Source organism: Lissotriton vulgaris, chromosome 6, assembly GCF_964263255.1.
Source record: "Lissotriton vulgaris chromosome 6, aLisVul1.2, whole genome shotgun sequence".
In the NCBI taxonomy this organism is placed as follows: Eukaryota; Metazoa; Chordata; class Amphibia; order Caudata; family Salamandridae; genus Lissotriton; species Lissotriton vulgaris.
The window spans coordinates 1113880390-1113901144 of NC_141694.1; the positions used below are offsets into that span (position 1 = coordinate 1113880390).

At 42.3% G+C, this 20755-nt stretch overlaps 1 protein-coding gene across 1 annotated transcript in view; it reads left to right on the forward strand.

Annotated features, from left to right (window-relative positions):
- LOC147708507 (uncharacterized) overlaps nucleotides 1-20755 on the forward strand; it is a 381831-nt gene that overhangs the window by 321784 nt on the left and 39292 nt on the right. The window contains exons 22-25 of the mRNA XM_086927193.1: nucleotides 1945-2028; nucleotides 3320-3403; nucleotides 9511-9594; nucleotides 12352-12465. Of these exons, the coding sequence (XP_086783319.1) occupies nucleotides 1945-2028; nucleotides 3320-3403; nucleotides 9511-9594; nucleotides 12352-12465 (366 nt within the window). The remainder of the gene's footprint in view (nucleotides 1-1944; nucleotides 2029-3319; nucleotides 3404-9510; nucleotides 9595-12351; nucleotides 12466-20755) is intronic.

The following is a 20755-nucleotide window of genomic DNA, read 5'->3' on the forward strand; positions in this document are numbered from 1 at the left end:
ACATTTGCCTAGAACTCCTGTACATGACCAACCCAAATGCCCATGGGTGCTAATTCCCTGCCATTTTCAAAAATGTTAATTTCATTTTAGGGTACTTTAAAAAGTAGGTGTCTCCCCTTGGCAGTCTCACCTAAGCTCTCATTCTATCTTGAAATCCTAAACAGATTGCTGAGAACACTATTGAGCTATGTAATAACTAACATCCTTTTTTAGGCAAGACATTTGATGAAGTGTGCTCAGTGAGTGTGGTAATTATTGTTAATTTGAGGATTCATATACAGCTTCTGGCGATCTGTGAAGCCATGTGTCCTCTTACAAGTGTCCCGTAATAACTTTCTTCTCTTCATTCTGTCCTGTCACGCTGCCCAGACACTACTTGTGTGTGTGTGTGTATGAATTATGCGGCCACCGTATACCTTTAGGTTCTTGCCCTTTTTTTCTATGCGTTCCAAGGTTTCACACTTTCCAGTAAACACCAGTGTGCTTCACTTCTACCATGCCTTCCCTTATAATTCTGTTGCTAGTATTACATTGTATTCCTCCTAACATTATTCAGAAAAACTTATGATAGAAGCCAAGAGAACTCTTCATCTGGTTTTTTTCTTAATCCAAGACCTTTGGAATTAAAGATGTTTGATGGTGCAACCGTATCTCCTCATATCTGTAGAGTGCGCATAATATGTCTTGGACATTATGCTCGCGTCTGACATCTACTGTGATTTGCAGGGCACTAGTTCAAGGCGAGCTCAGCCTTTCATCCTTCCCAGGTCAGGTAACCTGTTGTTTACATTGTTTAGAAAGTAGATACCTAAGGACAATTGGAAGGCCGACATCAATGAGCATATTAATGGAAAAAATGTAATCCTATTTTTAGCCCAGTTAGTGGAGGTATATATCTTAACCTTAGTTTCAACCAACAATAAGTACTGTTTCATACATCATGAACATCAGCACGAAAAGTAATTTGGTTGTGAATGGCTCTGTTGTATGTTTGTGTTGTGTGTTAAAGATATGAGTAACCTTTTAACCTGTATTGTAGAAATGTATCAGGGTTGGCTGTTTATGGAAAGAGGTTATTAATCCGGTTAATTAGGTGGTTGAAAAACCTGTCCATTCCTCGCCAATCGTGGCAATTTTGAATGATATGCTTACCAGCTTGATGTATCAGTGCATCATGGAACTGAGGGAATAACCAGATCCTAAAGATTTGGATCTCAAGAAGAACTCCAGTAGTTGAAGATTGTTATGTAGACTTGACACTGTTTTCTAAATATGAGTAAATATAAGGGCGGAGAAGAAAATATCTGTTTACACAGTGATTGTACTAGATGGCAGAATGGCAGTTCGGGCTGGACTGTTCCCACGGGGAGCAAGGTCAAGACTGATTTGCCTATGGCTAGGTCCAAACTCGATTTGCGAGGTGATCAACAAATCGATGGATTTAGGCCCAGATCTCTTACTGAGGGTGAATGTTTAACATTGTTCAGCATTCTGCCCATCATTTGTTCTCTTTTCACTGTTCCAGGATAGACCACACCCTGGTTCCACAGTTTGGTACATTCGTATGAAAATCATGACAATAACAATTTACATTCTTTAAGGGAAACAAAACCCCTCTTTTCTTATTATGGCCAGCGCTAAGCTATCTATGTACAGTGATGTCCACCATAGGTCATGCAGTGCAGAACCTTACTAGATATTCAAAATAACCAAAGTCTCTGTAAACAATTTCCATTGAAATTTGTTAGATGTACATTTATCCTAAAAACAACAAAACAAAAAATCTAGCAAGGATCGGTCCCTTGACGTCCCTTATTTAAATAATCATAATTTTATTGCGAAAGAAAAGAGCATCTGGAAAAAAATCAAGTTCTGCAATTGTATTTTGATTTCTTCTTTCAAATTGAGACTGGCAATAAGAAATTATCATTTTATCTAAAACAGGTCGCAAACTTGACATTTCAGCATCAGCTGCTTCAACAGGAGAAAGAAGAAACACTAAAAGAAGCAGAAGAAAATAGGAAGCAGGTGAGAAAAAGGCATTCTTGCTTTGTTCAGAAATATATGTGTAGCGTAAAGACTGGTGGTAGCTGACCCTTTAACACCGTCTTAATGCAAGTGGCAGCATTTGGAGGCCACTCATCTTTCAAATGCCTCACAAAATTTATCGCATTAGCATCTTGAATTGTGCAGCCATTTTGTATGACTTGGTTACCGGAGACATTGATATTGGATGTGCATTTCGCATTGAAAAAAAAGCCTACAACTACAATGGAGAGAACAGCACCTTGTTTGTCTGACGAGATGCCGGTACAACCATTTTAAGCACTATATTTGCACTGTAAAAGGTAGTTCAGTATGTTCCAAAACTTGAAAATGGGGATGCTTTTTTGTTTCCCATTTGCTGACAATAGTGTTGTTTTTTCCTGTGTCCTGGCAGTCTGTCCTTGAAGTAATACCCACGTATGGGTTTGGCACTGGGCTACTGCTAACCAGCATTTGACATGTGTTGAGAACAGGGACACCAAGATGCTGCATACTGCTTCTGTAGTTATACATTTGTATGTTATTGGCAGCATCCCTACTGGTTTTCTTCTCTTGATTTCATAACGTCAGCCTCATCCTCCGCTTCTGTTCCTTGGGCTGGAGTATTGTTGTGTGACATTAGATCCAGACGATCTTATGTCAGGTGGTGGACGAACCACTGAGATCAATCTTTTTTCAAGGGTTTTTATCTTTGACCTCAATTTTGTTTCCATGGTACTACATGTTGTGTAGATCCTAGTGTGGAAAAACAAAAGACTTCCATGATTAGGTTTTCTTCGCAAACTTTTTCTATATATAATGCATCCTGTCTCTTTGAATTGGAATGCTCTCCTTAGTCGTGTAAATCCGTCCCAACATTTATGGACACAATATGATGCAATGCTTTGTTCAGGAGAAAATCCACTTAGCAACTAGACACTTCCTCCTACAAGGAAAGTTCTAAATTACTGTTGTTGGGGAAAAGACATTCTAGATAGAATATAGTGCCCATAATAACAGTGAGTCATCTGGTAACCTTAGCTAGTTCTATATGCGTGTTCCATGTTAGAGAGGGGTGCTCAAAATTCATTGGAGGAATAGTATAACATGCAGTTTCAATCTTTTGAGCAGTAATATTAGCTATCTTTGTTTTTGTTGATATTATGGCAAAATAAGTACATGTGAGAAAAATCTGTGAAACATTTTTTTGTATGCTGAGCATTTTTGCTGCTAATTTATTTCTTCAAGCGGAGACCAGCACTGTATATGAATGTTGTGTTTTCATTCAAAATAGGTTGCAACCTTAGCATTTCAGCTGCTGCAGCTACAACAAGAGAAAAAGGATGTACTTCAAGAAGTTGATGAAAATAAAAAGCAGGTTAGCAAATGAGGCGTGCTTGGTGGGAGTACAAATGTCTATAAATTTTAAGATTAAAGGACAGTAACAGCAAATGTGTTGATTGTGTCAAACTATGTACATTACTGTCAAGTTGCTGATGGGAAGCTGAAATCATAGTGGCTCAGACCATGGCTAGCCCTAATGACTCCCAGTATGCTTGAGTATCACAAGGGATCTGTAATAACCGCAGTTTTCTACAGTGCTGATTGGAAATCAAGAGGTTGGAAGGTAGTGGGCAATGTGCCCCAAAATGTGTCTGATGCAACTAAAGATTAGTTCAACAGCAATATCAATACGGTCAAGAATAGATAAAGAGGACTTACAGAAAAGACAGAGAGGTGATAGGCCAGATAAAGCTGCAGAATATCACAATTAAGGTGAATCACAAAGTAAAAATATGCAAAGCTTTTAGAGAAAAGAGCATAGAAAGTCCCAAAGATGCACATGTGAAGGGGAAAGGCAAGGTACGGATTGTACATGCACAAAGAAGCCGCCCAGGCATGTAAGGTTCCCAGGCGAGGACTAGACGGAATAACAGCACCATATACTGCTCTTCTAGATTGTCCAAGTCAGTCGCAGAACCAATGAGGTGGCAATGTAAATGGAATTGTTGAACACCACTTTTGGTTGGTTATGGTGTGCGCAACAAGTAATCTGCAATTCATTCTTCCCCACATCAACGCAGATGGCAAGACAGACCCAGGAATCTCCACACTCCCTGACCACCACTCTTCCCACTCCACCACTGGCTTCCAATAGCCAAAGGTTGCCGAAAGAGATGAGTCCTTATAGTAACAGAAGTTTAACAGCATAAAATCTCTTCTAGATTCACAAGCTTTGCACAATTCCGCCATCTAATTATTTAGAAAAAGCATGCTTGTAGCATGTGTGACTGTATATATACATACTCTGCATACTCCTACCATCTAGTGTTGGGCTTGGACATTTGCAAGTTGTTTTCCCTCGAAGTAGTCTTTCGAGTCTAAAGATATAGTAACGCCTGCTTTAGTTGGGAATGTGCATGGGCATTCGGCTCCATTATTAGATAGTTTTTTCTGCCATTGGGTTCGGATGTGTACCAGTCGGGCTCCGTGTTCAGCGCCTAATCGTGCCTTATGCTTGTCTCCGGTTGCTTTGAGACAATCTTCATGCGAACCTGCGTCCTCACTGCCGACGTTAATCCAACCCCTCCACAAACGTCTGTGCATTCAACTGCGGCCTAATACCCTTTTCGGGGCCTCCCTCCCCTCATTACTGCTACTTTCTGGTCGACAATGCTGGGTTAGTGATGGAAGGGACTGCCTACCAAGAACTGCCCCCAGTGTCATTCCAGTTCACCAGAACTGACCACCCCCAGGTCTCCAATCGGAACTGAGGGATGACTTGTGGGACGACTACAACATTGATGCCCCTGGTGACCCAGACCCTGCCTCTATACAGCTAAACTAACCCTACCTGGTGATGCCACCTCCGATCACAAGGACATCCACAGAGCAGGTACATACCATAAAGTAAACATGCATGCCATCTAGGAGGCCGATGACTTCCTCGTTGAAACTCTCTCCAAAATACAGTCTACCCTCCAGTTTCTCCCCATGATGAAAGGAATGGTAAAGACTGCACCGAGACATTCCAGGTGCCAGTCAAAGCTCAGGTGGTCATAGGCAAGCTGTTGCATATGGCTGGTTCTAAACTGGAATGGCATGGTGAGCAAAAAAACGATGGATTTAGGCCCAGATCTCTGTAATGAGGTGAATGTATGACATTGTTCTGCATTCTGTCCTTCAATTGTTATTTTTGCATTGGTCATACTGAGAGTAGACAATAAGTATAAACCCTCTCCTAGTCACCCGCCTTACATGTGTGGGCATGGTCCACCTGATTTTCTTGGCGCACAAGCACGCTAATACTTAAGGTTCAGGAGACTTTCCACCTCCATATAAGAAGAGCAAAAAGATAAATGAGCAGGAAAGAGTGGCAGTGCCATCAGCCACACATTGGCAAATTGCAAACACGGTGGGCCTGCTCGCCAGCTACAACAGATCACATTGGAACGAATTAGAGGAACTCCTAACTCCTCCAGTCCCTCCCTAAACAATGTGAACAGTGTTTGTCTAGAGCTTGTGGCTGAAGGCAGCACCACAATCCTCTTTGCTCTCGACTCAGCCAACACTGCGACCAGAGGTGTATCCTGGTCTGGCGTATTGTCTTGCTCAGTGTCTCTGGTTTCAAGCCAGAACTCAAATAGCTAAGCTAATGGAGCCTCCTCGTCCAAGCATTACTTCCTTTTGTGGGAAGTTCTACAAGGTTTTTCCCATAACAAGGGTTTTACCACAGTGGGAAGAGATTATCTCCGACCAGTGAGTACTTTCCATTACACAACACAGTTACTGCCTGGGACTTACTGCAACCCCATCAAACATACCATCTTGTACACACACCTTCACCCTCCGTGCAGAACACCAGCACCTTCTTCAAGAAGAGATCCAGAAAATTAACGCCTACTTTCACATACCCCTCCACCCAGCACATCGGCCCTACCTACAATTCATGGTAAGCATTATCAATTCAAAGTGTTGCAATTTGGGGTCACTAATGTCCAGAGTGTTCACAAAATGGCTCACAGTTGTAGTCGCCCACCGCCGATGAGGCGTCATTCAAGTATTCCAGTACTTAGACTAGTGACTGATCAAGAGTGCAAACAAGCAGCTCAGCCTCGCCCATACCCAGACAACTATTTCCCTCCTTCACAAACTGGGCTTCACAGTAAACACTGTGAAGTCCCACCTGCAGCCTTCGTAGATTCAGCCCTTTCTATGAGCTGTACTAAACACAGTTACCAGCAAAGCATATCTCAGTCCAGCAAGTGTGCAGGCCTTCCAGCAACCACTGCTTCTTTTTCAGCCAAATTGTCAACTGACAGTCTGAACAGATATGCCCCTTCTAGGAATTATGGCACCATGTATAGCCATTTCTCCCCATGCCCACCTACACAAACACCCTTTTCAGTACTGATTCTCAATGCAGTGGCCACAAGCGAAAGGTCACTGGGAGGATCAAGTATCTTCATAGGCCAGAACCCATCGCTCTGTACAGTGGTGAAACAGCAACAACCTGTTTCAGTGCCAGCACTTCATAGACCCAATTCCGCGGTGGTCATCAGCACAGATACATCCCCATTGGGGTGGGTAGGGCATCTTCGGGATCTGACTCTCCACATCAGTTACGTCATGCTGCTGGCCATCCAGATAGCGCTCAAGGCATTCTTTCTGCAGATTCAACGCAAAGTAGTCCTTATAAAAACTAACAACATGTTCGCCATGTATTGTCTTCAAAAACAAGGCGGTGCTCACTGACCACAAAAACTATCAGTGCTAGCGCATAGCATTTGGCATTGGGCCATTCACCATCAGATACACCTCCTGATGGAGTACCTTTTTAGGAATGGACAACGATTTTGCAGACCTGCTCAGCAGGAAGCCTAACAAGTCTGCAATTGGGATCTCCATCCACAATTCTTACTCCCGTATGTCTGCAGTTGGGGGTATCTGAGAACCACTGGCAAATCTGACACCTCAATCTAGCGATATGGCTCCTGAGGTCCTAGAATTAGCTGTCTTAACCTCCCTCAACAATGCATGTCCAGCCTCAAAGAAGCACAGCGACCCACTGTGCGGGCCTGCTATGCCACTAGGTAGAAAAGGTTTGTCCACTACTGAATTTCCAAGCACATATGCCCTCTTAAGACTTCTATATGTCTGCACCTGGCTGCTAATGCTGCCTTACATGCAGAGCAGGGAACACACATCCTTGTTCAGAGTACCTGCAGCCAAGTACTTCATGGCCAGTTTCAAACGTATTATACCTCCTAGAGTACACTCCACCCCAATATGGAACCTCAGAATCCTCCTAACCAGACTCATGAGTCCCTCTTCTGAACATTTACGTTCATGTCCCTTACAGGTCCTTTCCTGGAAGGTGGTATTTCTTGTTGCTATCACATCCCTACATCCTGGTAATGAGGTGTAGGCCCTCGTTCTGGAGGAGCCTTTCTTTCAGGTTCACAGGGACAAGATTGTCCTCAGAGCCAATCCTAAATTCCTTCCAAAGGTGATATCTCCTTTCCATCTCAATCAAACCATTCAGCTTCCAGAGATCTTAACTTAACTAGACTCTAAACCAAAGAGGGCACTTCACACTCTTGATCTTAAGCATGCCCACAAATACTACATCATAGAACAAAGCCCTTCTATTAAATTCAGCAGCTATTTGTCGCCTTTTGCAAATGGCACAAAAGGTCCTGCCCTCTCCAAGGCAGCATAGCTCAATGGCTTGTCAAATACATATAGACTTGCTATATCAAAGCTAAAATAAATCCACCTGTTCTGCCCAGGCCACATTCTACACGCAAAGAAAGGAGCCTCCATGGCTTGCTTAGGTAACATACTGATGGTGGACATCAGTAAAGCAGCTACCTGGTCCCTTTTACACCTGTTCACTAACCCCTACTGTGTGGTTGTCTTAGCATGCCAACAAGTCAAAGTTGTTATAGAGAATGGATCAACCCAAAAAGTCAAAGGGTAATTATCCAATATAGAAAAAGTGGTCCCTGACCTATAGTGGAATTATTCAAAATAATTATTAAAAAGAGAAACAATGTCAAAAACGATTTGCAGCAAACACTAGTATTTATTCACATAGTGTCTCTTAGCATTTCATTGCTTTTTTCTTTTTTGTAAATTGCTATACATATAAATAACATTCAGTTCCTACTGTACAAAAGGAGGGGAAGGGGTGTGCAGTGATCAGGATAAGTGCAGTAGGAAAAAAGTGACAAGTCAATTGTTTTCTACAAAACAATTGGTCACAGTTCAGTCTTTGAGTTTGTGAAATCGTTTTTGTGTGAGTGCGTACAATAAATGCTTAACACTACCCTCTGATAAAGCCTTACTGCTTGCCCACACTACCACAAATAGAGAGTAAGGTATTATCTAATTTTACCTCTGTAAGCCTTTGGGGATCCACTGGACTCTGTGCACACTATACCCCACTTTGGTATAGTATTTACAGAGCCAGCTTCCTACAAGAACCATAACTAGTCAGCATGGAATCTCAGGGGTTCCTCAATGTCTTGTTAAAACATGAGCACGATCTTCAAATTCTGCCCGAATTGCCACCAAAAGTTTACTGTGAATAGCGAACATCCAGGCTGTATGTTTTGTTTCCCTAGCAACCATAATTCAGAGTACTGCTTCCCATGCACACTTTCTAAGCCGAAGACCCTTGTGCAAAATTCGAGCACATTGGGCCACAGCAGACATGGTGGGGCTGTTAGAATCAGAAAAGCAGCAGAGGAGTGCTCGTCGATGGAGGAAGTGGGTTTCTCTGAAGAGGACGTCCTGGCAAAGGAAGCTCAAGGGGAACACGAAGATTGGGTCCTAGATGACAGAGTGGAGGTCATTGAAAGTGACCCTAAACCTACAGTGAACCATGCCCGTAAATCCTCAGAGGGGTCCAAACATAAGACACCCAGGATATCGCCTATGGTGCCCAACCAGACATCCAGGAGCAAAGCTGTGACACAGAAAAACAAGCCTTTGATGCACAAAAATGGCACAGTACAGATTCCACAAGTATAGGCAGCATGGAAAAAATGGGGGTTTAGAAAGGGAAGATTATGGTGTGGCCATGTATTATAAGGAATAAAATGTCTGCTTTATGGACATAAAAAAGGTTGTTACAAGTTACCTTCGAGGCATCTCACCTTAAAAATGTCTCCTTGGTGACTTGGAATATTTTTATCACGTATGGCAGGTGTGCTTTATCCCACACACATTACAAAAGCTAAAAACATCCATGCAGTGTACTCCTATTTTATTGGAGTTTCTTATGTTTTTAAAAAAACTACATTACAAGATAGCTGATGTTCATGATCATGTAAGCAAGGTGTAATCTATGGAGGGAAAAATATTGTCCAAGCCAATAGGTCCGCAACTTGTGGCAAATGAGGTCTATTGGCTTTTTCCAGTGGTTATTTTTAAACATGGCAATGCACCATTCTAATGCTTTTTCTCTTCTGTAAACAGGTAGCTGTTTTGACTTTGCAGCATCAGCTGTTGCAGCAGGAGAAAGAGAGCCTTCTCAAAGAGGCTGAGGAAAGTAAGAAAAATGTAAGAACCTGCAGCATGACTTTTCAGAGTGGTGTCTGTGCATATTGTAACAATATGGCCACATGAAGAGAACCAAAAAAGCGCCCTTTGTTGTGTGACAGTATTGTGAATCGCATATGTTGATGTGTTACCTAAACAATGAAAAGCTGCAGGGGCATAGTTGGTCCCATGCTCCGAGACTGTCATCACTTACTGGAGTTCCAGCTCCCTGTGCTGCCTGCTGGAAGCTTAAAGAAGTGGGTGGGGTACTCAGAAATGCTAAACCACAGAGAGGGAAGACACTGGTGCTCTTCTGTTTGCAGAGCTAGATGGTGGAGGAATAGTTTCAGAAAAGTTTTTCGAAAAAGTAGAATGACCAATGTCTTCTTGAAGCGAGTCTTCGGACTGTTTATTTTGAAATTCAGAAGTACTTCAAGCATCCTCAGAGTAACTTGCAGGTGTTTGACCTAAATTGAACTGGATACCTAGGTGACCAATAAGCAAGATAACAAGCATGACATGCTTAGGTGCAATCGCATTACATGTTTCAGTCCTATGCCCCCTATGATGAGTGGCGAACATCACAATGACATAGGTTTTAGAAGGACAGTTGCCTCAGGACATCTCTCTCATACTCCAAGCAATTAAGAAGGTACTTGAAACCACGTCCAAACTTTCTATACTTGGAAGAGGACAACAATTTCCAAGAGTTTTACAACTCCATTAGCCAAATGTAGAAGTGAGAAGATTTCATTAGGGTCTTTAATATGCATGTCCAAGACTTCCCTGACTTTTCGGGAAGGAGAGGGAATGAGAAAAGGGATCTTGTAATCGTTGAAGACAAAATTGCTCCGCACCAATGCTGCTCAAGACATCAAAGTAATCAACATATCTAGGCTGACAGTGGCACTCAAGAGCTCGAAAGAGGAGGCACCCAATATTACTGTCAGTGCAAATGAGGAACCGCAGCTAGAATACAAAGATCTTCACAGTTGAAATGACAAAAGAGACAGATGATAACATCATACGTTCACAAGTGGCCTACTACCAGGTGTCTCTTCACGTATGCAATGAAAAGATTTTATGCCACTTTTTAGTATATACGAGATAATAAACTGTTACAAGTACTAGGCCAACGTACATTGTCCTCTGTACGGAACTTTAGATTGCAATTTTCCTGATGTGGCCGGGCACATTCTATTCCGCTCAGCTGTTCACTTATACAGCTCAACTATTTTCCCTTCATCTCCCCCTTACCCTTTGGTGATTTCATCTCTCCCTTTATGCTCCAACAATACTCTGATTTTTAAGTTTAGAGATTCTTAACGTAGGTATTTTGAGCAGTACTGCCTTTACTGCTCAAACAATCAATGGTTTATTGATAACGATAAGAATCATCTTCTGTTCGCTAATTTTGGCACCATGTTTGGGAAGAACGGAATGTTTCATTCATTGTAGCCTAAACTCTCTCTTGCTAAGTAGTTGCGAGGATGCTCCATGTTGGTTGAGTCAGACGGTAATACCGCGCCTCTCATTTTTCCAAGTTTCCTATTGACAGTAAGTTCTTTGTTTTGTTGGCCAAGGGTCTTCATGGTGCACATTTTGGGAATTGTATGTTCTCCATACTGGATTGTATCTTTTCTCAAAACCACTGATAAATCAAACAATTACAGTGGATGCAATTTTTGCACTCGAACGGGGCATTAGAGAGTCACTTGCCTCTGATGCTGTGTCTGTAAGGAATCCCGGTAGTCCTTGCACTTATTTCTTTGTAGAAAATATGACATTTAACACCCTCCCATTGCAATAGCTCATATGCTGCGGTTTGATTCAACAACCTTTCTGTACCACTTGATATTTTTATGAATTTGTTCTTTATATTATTTGTTGTTAGGCAACCAGTGCATTCAGGGATGCCAGTGGATTGTTTTCTGTTTTCAAGGTTTCTGTTGGACAAATTGCCTGAAATGTCTCAATATTATCCATTTCGTAAGATGCGTCAAGTATCTAGCTTGGGAATGTTCGTATAGTTAAGGTTAAAGTGAAATTAGTTTAGTCCTGCTACATTGCTTTCTAGTGTGTTATGGGTAAAGACAAGTGTGGCGAAGGACTTTGTTACAGAACCCTCTCTCCCAAAAAGCATTCAGAGTTTTATTTTATTTTTTTGTAACAAATAACTCAGAAATGGTTTGTGTTTTCACTTGGATTGATAAATATGACTTTCTTACACCTCTCTCTGATGGTTAATGTAGCGAGAGATTTCTCTAAAGCTGCCTTAATAGCTGCCAGAGTCATCTAAATGTTTTCGATTCTAGTAAGAGGGTGCCTTTTCCCCTGGATTTAGCGTTGCCTTTACTTGTTCTTCTGAGCCATAATTTAGAACTGGTGCAGTGATAGGTAGGAATTATATGCAACATTATTGGTAAATTCAATGCGTTTCTACAGCTTGAAGCGACAGAATGGTATTCAAGCAACTGAATGGTATTTTCATAATTAGAAACCGCAAATGTTGTGGGTCTTTGCTTTTAAATAGGAGTTAAAGGCAAAAGATTGGATTGAAAGGTAAGTTCTCATTTAAACATGCAATAGATGTTTTATTAATCTTTATCACTAGTCTGTAACTTGTTTTTTAGTGTGCTGAAAGATCATGCTCATTTGTGCAAGAGATGCCAATGTGGTCTTAATTGCTTCATCATAAGTGATATAATTTGATTTGTCTGCGTAATTAATTTACCGCCTGTACATACAAATGTGCTAAATTGTTGATTTATTTGATAGCTTTCAAGAATGGATTCTCTTCAACAAGAAGTTAATGTACTGAGGCTTGAGAAGCGGTCCTTGGAAGACAAGTGTCAGACTTTAACAAAAGAAGCTAAGGACTATGCAGACCAGGTATTAAACAGAATTTCTAATTTCCATAGTGACTGTGCATGCTAAGAAAGATGTGACTGCATACATCTTTTCTTCATTAGAAATCTGTTGACAGATGTCGCTAGAAGGAGGAATGTCACAATCAAAGAAGCAGTGCAGTTTTTTAGCAGGAACTTCCAGCTCCATCAATACTGCACTGCCTTCTTGGTAGTTCATTTTGAGGAGCGAAGCAGTGATTTTCTTTCCAGCTGTTGTTTGGCAAAATGAGGGTTCATATCAGAGACACTCTAACATACTGTTGTCCTCCATTTCAAAACACTTCTTGTCTAAGGGGACTTCTTTTTTTATATCTTTTAATGGTTCTCAAGTTAGAACAACCGAAAGCAGGGTACATTCACAAATGTATTGGAAATCTTAAAGTTATAACATCATGCTGATGAACACAAACAAGGCTTGTAATAGATGGGTAGAACTGTGTATCCCAACAATATGTAATCCGGTATAATCTGAGTCAACTATGTTATGCAACTCCATTGAATTATCCCCTCCCTGTCCTATAAAAGCCTACCTACGTAAGTGTTAACGCTATAGAAAAGGTATTTTCTCTTTTTGTTAGGGGGGTAGCATCTCAGTGGATATAGTAACACCAGCATACCCAGTTTTCTGTCAGAGGGATCCCACTTTTAACGTCACATCTCTTATTATTAATTTTAAAAATGAACCCCTCTGCTCCAGCCTCTTCCTCCCCATCCCTCAGCCAAATGTCCTTTTTGGTGTATTTGCATTTATCCATGATATAGCTATAGATAATTTTGGTTGTGTCATTGCCAGCATTGTTGCTTTCTTTCTCATTTTATTTTTTGTGGGTAGTGGCGAGCCATCCAATAACCATACTTTCACAGTCTGAGACTTTTTAGCCAAGTGTTTGTTTCTTAAGTATCTGTGATCTCATCCTAAATCTAGTAGTTCTTGGTGCAGTTTGACGTGTATGAATGGGGGCAAAGGTTATTGGCAATTAGGACAATCCCCTGTATGATTTTTTTATTTTTTGTAGCAGGCTGTGGACATGCAGGTGCAGTTCAGGAAGTGAACTAATTTAACTTAAAGAGTGCGTCATCTGCAGCGGCGTCTATGTGTTAGGCTAAAGCTGAACTGCATTGGCAGACTGGTCTCTGCCAGCCTACCACCCGAGACAAGGTTTTGACTTCCCATGGCCTTTGCTTTTAGAAGGTCAGAACAAGGTGTGCATGGGAAGAGGGTCTTCACACTACCCTCGCTCAGGATAACCTGCTGATTAGCATTCCAAGGCACAGGAGCTTCAAAGAAATTCAAATATGGCTTCCCTCACAGGAGAGGAAGCCAACCTCCTTTCCCAAAGCCCTTTGGCACCTGGATAGGCAGGAAAATTAGTCAGTCAGGTAGGCATGCCCACCCCCAGGCTAGTACCACTGCTAAGGTGGACTAACTGAAGAAAACGCAACCTTTCAAAGTTCACCATCTCGGTGATGGCAAACTTAAGAATTCTGGGACAGGGTTATGCCCACTTCCCACAGAAACTGGTCATATAAGCAGTGTGGTGACCCCAAGGATAAGTAGCCCATTGGCTACTACCCTTTACTCTTAATTCAGTATTTAGGGGAGCCCCTGACACCAGAAAATCAGATCCTTCCGACCTGAAAGAAGACAATGTTTGTGAAGAATCAGAAAGAGCAAGAACTGAGGAGTCAGCAGCTAACTTGTAGCCAACCCTACCGGCCGGACTGCTGACTGCTGACTTCAACAGTTGCACAAAAAGACGACTGGTCCTGCAGTTGCTGTGTCTCCAGAGCCTGGTAGACCTGCCAGCACCTCAACCAGGAACCAAGAACTCGATTGGAGCAGCAACGCTTCTTTCCTGCATCGTGCAGACACCCAAAGAGACCTGAGAGAACTCCAAGACCATGAAAACCCAACACCTAAGAACAACACTGCACCCGTGGATTCAAGCCTGAGTTGGACCAACTGTTCCATCGTGGCCCCCCAGCCCTCCAGAGACAGAGCCCACTGTGGTTCCACCTCTCATGGACTTCCTGGAGTCACCTGCAGCTTCTGTTTGCAGGTCCCCTCTACCACGATTGCTCCGGTAAGGAAAACTAATTCCTAAGAACACCTCTGCAGCCGTTGCCTCTGGCCTGTGGAGAAGAAGATCAAAATGTGTCCTTACATCCCTGAGCATCGTGAGGCCTGAGCCTCCCTGTTTCTTTAGCCCGCCTGGCCTCCCAGTCAAAGCCTGCAGCCTCTTTATGCGAAGACCGACCCCATAGACAAAAATTGGGCACCCAACGCTGTTTTGCGCCACTGCACCCGGCCGCCCTAGTTTCGCTGCTGGTGTTGTGCTGGTGTTGCCTTGGACCTTGCCAACCTCTAACCTTAGTCCTGTAAGTCGCTGTACTGTACCTAAATACAGTACTTGTTCTTCCTCCCACAGGGTAACATTACAGATTCTGAAAATTGCACTAAGGGCCTAATTACGAGTCTGGCTGCTTGTCAGGGCACGGCGGTGGTGGTCCAGTCACCGCCTCAATGGCTGTCCGACCAGCCCAATACGACCTAGGAGGTTGCCATGGGACCACCGATGGCTCCAGAGAATCGCTGTTCCCTGAAAGTGGTGTGGTGGTGTGGGTTTCCTCTCCTATACGTTTTTTATGGCGGTTCCACCAACATGAAAACGGTGGCACGGAGGAAACAAAGTGGGCCCAACAAGGCTCCCTGTGCCTCCTCAGTATGTGGATGCACTCAGGGGGGCACAACAATTGCCCTCCTACGTTCATGCCCACAAGTTCCTGCACGGCATGGAATTTTAAGTCCATGCTGTGCATGCTTGCTATTGCAATGTCTTTTTCAAAGTCACTGTACCTTTGAAAGAGGCACCGCGGCGGGACTGCTCCGCCGCTCGCCAGACTACTTTTAAGTTGTAATCTAGCGGGCGGGCGGCGGTGAATCTCAGAGGTGCAGGAGCGTGGTTGTGGCTACCCCCGCCACTCCACCAAAGGCATTTTTACTGAAAAATGTATTTACCTGATGGAAATGTATAAAGATATGTGTTTTTTTTAATAAATTGGTGTGGATCTCCTACTGAGTCGTGTGCATCATTTACTGACCATTGTGTCTATTTACAGATGTCTAACACTCCCCTCTGATCAGCCTAAGGCTGATCTACCACACTACCCCCTAGAAGAGCACCTTGGGATTTCTAGAGCAAGCCCTTGTCCACTCATAAGGGAACCCCTGAACTCTTTGCACAGTATATCTCATTTTGATATATCATATAAAGAGCCAGGTTCCCATATTGAGCATTGGCAGTGCTCTTTCATTTGCAATATGTAATACTTTCAATATAGGGAGCTCTTATACTCCTTCATGGATTCAGGGCATCCTCCTTTCTCTGCGCCTTCTGCCAGTAAACATTGAGACAAAGTCCAATTGAAATTGGTGCATAATGCAACTTTCATTAATAAGAAGATCAGCAGAAAACACTTCTCTTGTTAAACAGTTAAGAAAGAAACCACTTTGCATTTCAAAGTAGACCTACAATTTGTTTTTCTGATTTGGACATATTCTGTTTTTAATGATCTTGATACACTTAGAAACAACTTAATCATAACCCTCTTAGCATACGTAGACTACTTGGACACATTTGACATGCCCATGCTGTTAACCATGTGTGCAAGCGTGTTTCTTTCTGTTTAATTTTGTCTGTAATCACCACCTGCCCTAGAGATAGGATAACCAAAACATTCTCCTTAGTTTCTTTATTATTTTTGGGGCTGAGGCACACTGTGACCATCAACACATACAAGAAGAAACCGTTAGAATTGCTACAGTCTGCTGTAGCTGTAGCGCGTAATAGCTAAGGGCCAGATGTACAAAGCATATTTACTGTCACATACCGATTCGGAATTTTTGCCTGCAACAAGGTTTTTTTCTAATGTACTAATACCATTTTAGGAGTGTGTAAACTTTTATTAAAATGGTGCTAAGACTCCATACAATTTCAGTACTTGAAAGGGGAGTGTGTGGGCATCCCTTCTAAATACCAAGTTGGTGTATGATTCATAAGTGTTTTGTGATCTTAATCTAGCTGCAAATCATTGAAAAATTGCGAGTTCCAATTTGGGGTTGTAACCCTGCGTCCCTTTGAGCAACCTTCCTCTTTGAGAATGTAAAAAAAAAAAAGTTTGTTGGAGAGTAGGCAGTGGTCCAGTAAAACCACTTCCAACTCTCAAACAGAAAAAACTCTTTTTTTTCTAACTGCAGTCGCATTTCTGTTAAGGAACAGCTTACTTCATATAAAGACAATCTCAGACACGAAGGTCTGCTCACCTGACCCTGCAGGCCACCATCCCTTTGATGACCACCAATCTGCAGGAAGCACCCAGGCTCCCCTAAGTCAATCATGACGCTGCTGTCACCATGACTGCAGCATAGTGATTGGTCTCAGCGCCCTGGTGCGGCTATGAGACGGGAACGGGCTTGTGCATGATCTCCACCTAGGTTGTGTATTACAGCTCAATGGAGAACATGCGAAGTGCACATGACTGCTGGCCAAACCGTCATGCGCACTTAAGGTGCATTTACCACTCCTCCTCCTGCACTATGACAGAAGCCCGGCCGCCAGCAACCACCGCCCCCCCCCCCCCCCCCTTCCCAACCTGGCTCCATAGAGAAAAATAAAATGATAACATCCTGTTAATGTAATTTTATTTTTCCACTGTTGCACTACTCGGAAGCTGTGGGGTGACGCTCATCCACCTTAGCGAAGGAGCCGCCACTGCCTGTCTGACTGAGCATGGTAGTAGAAAAAAACAATGTACTGAGATGTGGCTCTTAGTATTTAATATTGGCTGACATTAGTTAAAACTTTCTACCCACCACATTTTAATTTTCCTGAGTACAACAGATATGCTCAGAGGTGGTTGGCAGTGCCACTGGAACGAAGCTGCACTTTACTGAAAAGCCCAAAATAGGGTGAAACTGGTCTTAGTGGTGCAGGACCAAGGTTGCAATTCGACATGGCAATGGGGTGCAAATAAATGATGGATTGAGTTTCAGCCCTAGTAATTATCAGTGGCCAAGGTTAAATTAAGAATTCCACCGTCACTTTTTTAATTCACCAATTGGAGTGAGTCACAATTTGCGACCTACCTCATTAACACTGATAAGATAGGTTGGATTACAACCCGCTCCGAATTGAAATTTTATGAATTAGCCTATCACTACATAGGTCAGTTTGTAATATTCTATGCTGGTCACAAAGTGCTGCCATTTTTTACATCCAGTATTTAGTACTTCAGTCCTAGTTATAATGGATATTTTTGACTCTGGTCTACAGGAAAAGTGTTCAGAAAGTTTAATCTCTGCTACAGACGTTGCTTTTCCAACATTTTGCACGTTCTTGAAACTGTGTTAGTTTAGAGGTGTAGTGTCCCCTGGATATAAGAAAACGTGCTTGATAACTATTGCTTGGAGTTTGAAACTATACACTGAGAGCTCACAGCAGCCAAGTATATGGTTATTTCTTGTGGTCCTGGAAGCCAGCAGTTACATGGCCGGTTCACTTGTGATTGCTGTTTCCTATTGTTGTCCAGGGCCCCAGTATTATTGGGCTCTGATTGCGAAATAAAGTTACTCACTTTGGGTACTTGACTCTGACAGGGTAGCTACAATGAGTACTCAGGGTTCACTTGAGGAGGTAGAAGTGGGTTTGAAACTCAAATACATTATAAAATAGTAAATAAGACTTAATAGCATCATTGGGGAGACACTGTGTTATACATTCGGAAAAGGATGTTTCAGCAGTAGATAAATGGAGATCACTTAACAATAGGACATACAGGTGAAATCAGAAGGAACTGCCACATTATGGGGATAGCATAATGGTATGATCCTATCTTAACTACATACTAGGCACTGTGGCCCAAAATACGGTATGTGTCTGTGTTGCGTACTGAAGTACAAGGGAGAAATAAAAGGTGTTTTAAATTCCTTATGTCACCTCCAAAAAAACAGACCACCTAAATAACAAGGACCCCACCTCAAAGCAGTTACTTGTGCTCCCCTAAGATCTGGTGATAAAGTTGTTGTTTCCCGGGGTCGGATCACTAATAGTTGCTTAGAGACACAGTCCAAATTCACTGATGTCCCATAAGCAACTTTACAACTCATCTGGTTGTGTTGTTGTTACATGTGATATACTGAGTAGTTTGGTTGTGTATATAATAGATCCCAAAGGAACCTAAAACTTTGGGTGTGTCACTTGGAACCTACCTGACGCTCCGAAACCTTCACGGTGGTAAGTGCACCAGCAGGACTGCAGGAAGTTAATTGTCTTCACTAGTTCCTACTGGTATCCATTATTTAAGATTAGGGCTAAGAGAGCAACTTTAAAAGTCTATATCCCTATAATCGTATCCGCCTGGAGGATAGTTCAACATTTCAGTTCGGAATCAGGACAGCCTCTTCATGCTGGGATGTGAAGGAGGACCCCCTCCTGGTTGTACTGGGGCTCGAGGAGGGTTTGAATCTCAAATGTGCAAGGTGGGTCTAGATGATGCAGGCCTACAAACTCTTGAGTCGAGGAGCAACAATGCAGCCCTGAAGTCAAAACAGTAATCTTCATGTGGTCTTCCTTTTCCAGTCCAGACGGGCTGAATAGATCTTGTAGCTCCTTGGTGACATCAGTTTGTTGAAATGCCATCCATGTAGATCTCCTTTCTGCTAGGTCATGTGTATGGTTTGCTGGGGTCTACATGGTTTCTCCTTTCAGGCAGTATCTGTCTTTTTATTCAGGTAAGCTCTCCTTGTAGGCAGAGACTTGTTTCTCTCCTGGCCAGATACCTTTTTTATACACTGATGTGCAGGCCTCTTTTGTGTCCAGAATGGCTGTCTGATGAAATATTAGCAACATAAATATCAGCAATAAAAATATCGCTAAAGAATAGCAAGAGCACAAATATTGACTTTATATACTTACTATATGAAGTCAAAAATATTGACAACAAAAGTGTTGAAGACCTCGGTATAATCAAAAATGGGTAAGTATATGGAATTCTGACTATTAAATACTATATACTCACTTTCAAACATATATTAACTTTGAAAACATTACATTAAAAAAATACTTATATACAAATATTAAAAATGTAACTTACAAACATAAAATAAAAATATACTTTAAAATAATTGCAAACAAATATTGAATTGAACACATAATAAATAGTAATGAAAATTAATATCAAACAAGATATAAAAAAATATATATATACAACAGACAAAATGAAATAGCCAAAATATTAATAAAAAATAAAACATAATTTACATTAAACTATCTTAAGCTTGAAAAAAGTATATTAAAACAACTTTAAAAAATCGCATAAAATGCATTATACTTAAAACCAGAAATGGAGCACCGTTTCTAGTTTTGAATCGTACTCTGCTATGCAGTAATATCACACAACAGCTGATATTGGAGTGGCAGTGCACCAACCCATGGATTTTTTGGAACTAAGTGTTAAGTGCGGGTAGAGGTCCGCCGTTGGTGTCGTTATTTGATTTTTAAATAAATAATACTTGTAGGGGTAACATTCACTTCTCGTGCTCCCATAGAAGCAATAGTAGGGAAAGCATTTGCCTTAGGCAGGGTTAGATGTACTATTGCCACTCTAGTCTGAGCAACAGTCCCACCCATAATGTTTTTCAAATAAGCAGTTAAATATTGAACAAAAAAAAAGTTTTAAAAGAATATGTTTATTCAGTAAATGTAAAACAAATAAACATTTAAGGATTACAAATTTTTTGGGGAGGGGGGAATTCTTTTTATTAAACAAAAGCTTAGCATGGCAGGACAACCTCACGGAGGGAGTTGACGCGGTGACGGTGTGGGAAGCCATGAAGCCCGCCCTGAGAAGCGTCGACATTGCTTGGTGTGCTTCTGCCCGCCGTACTCAACAGGAGAGCATTGTTGCAGCTGCGGAGCGGGTGGAGGAGCTGGAGACGCGTTGCCGGGGAGGGGGTGATGACAGGGCGCTGCGACTGCTTCTCCAAGCACAGCAATCCTACGCCTCGGTGTTGTTGGACGAGGCTCGCCAAGCGTGGCTGGCTACGCGGAGCAGGGTGTACCAGTGGGGGGATAAGTCCTGCACCATGCTTCATAGGCTCTGTCAGCAAACGATGCAACCGATCACCTTACCAGGTCTCACGGATGAGGAAGGAGCTGTGATAACAGACCCTGCGGCTCTTGCGGCGAGCTTCGCGCGCTGCTATTCGCAACAGT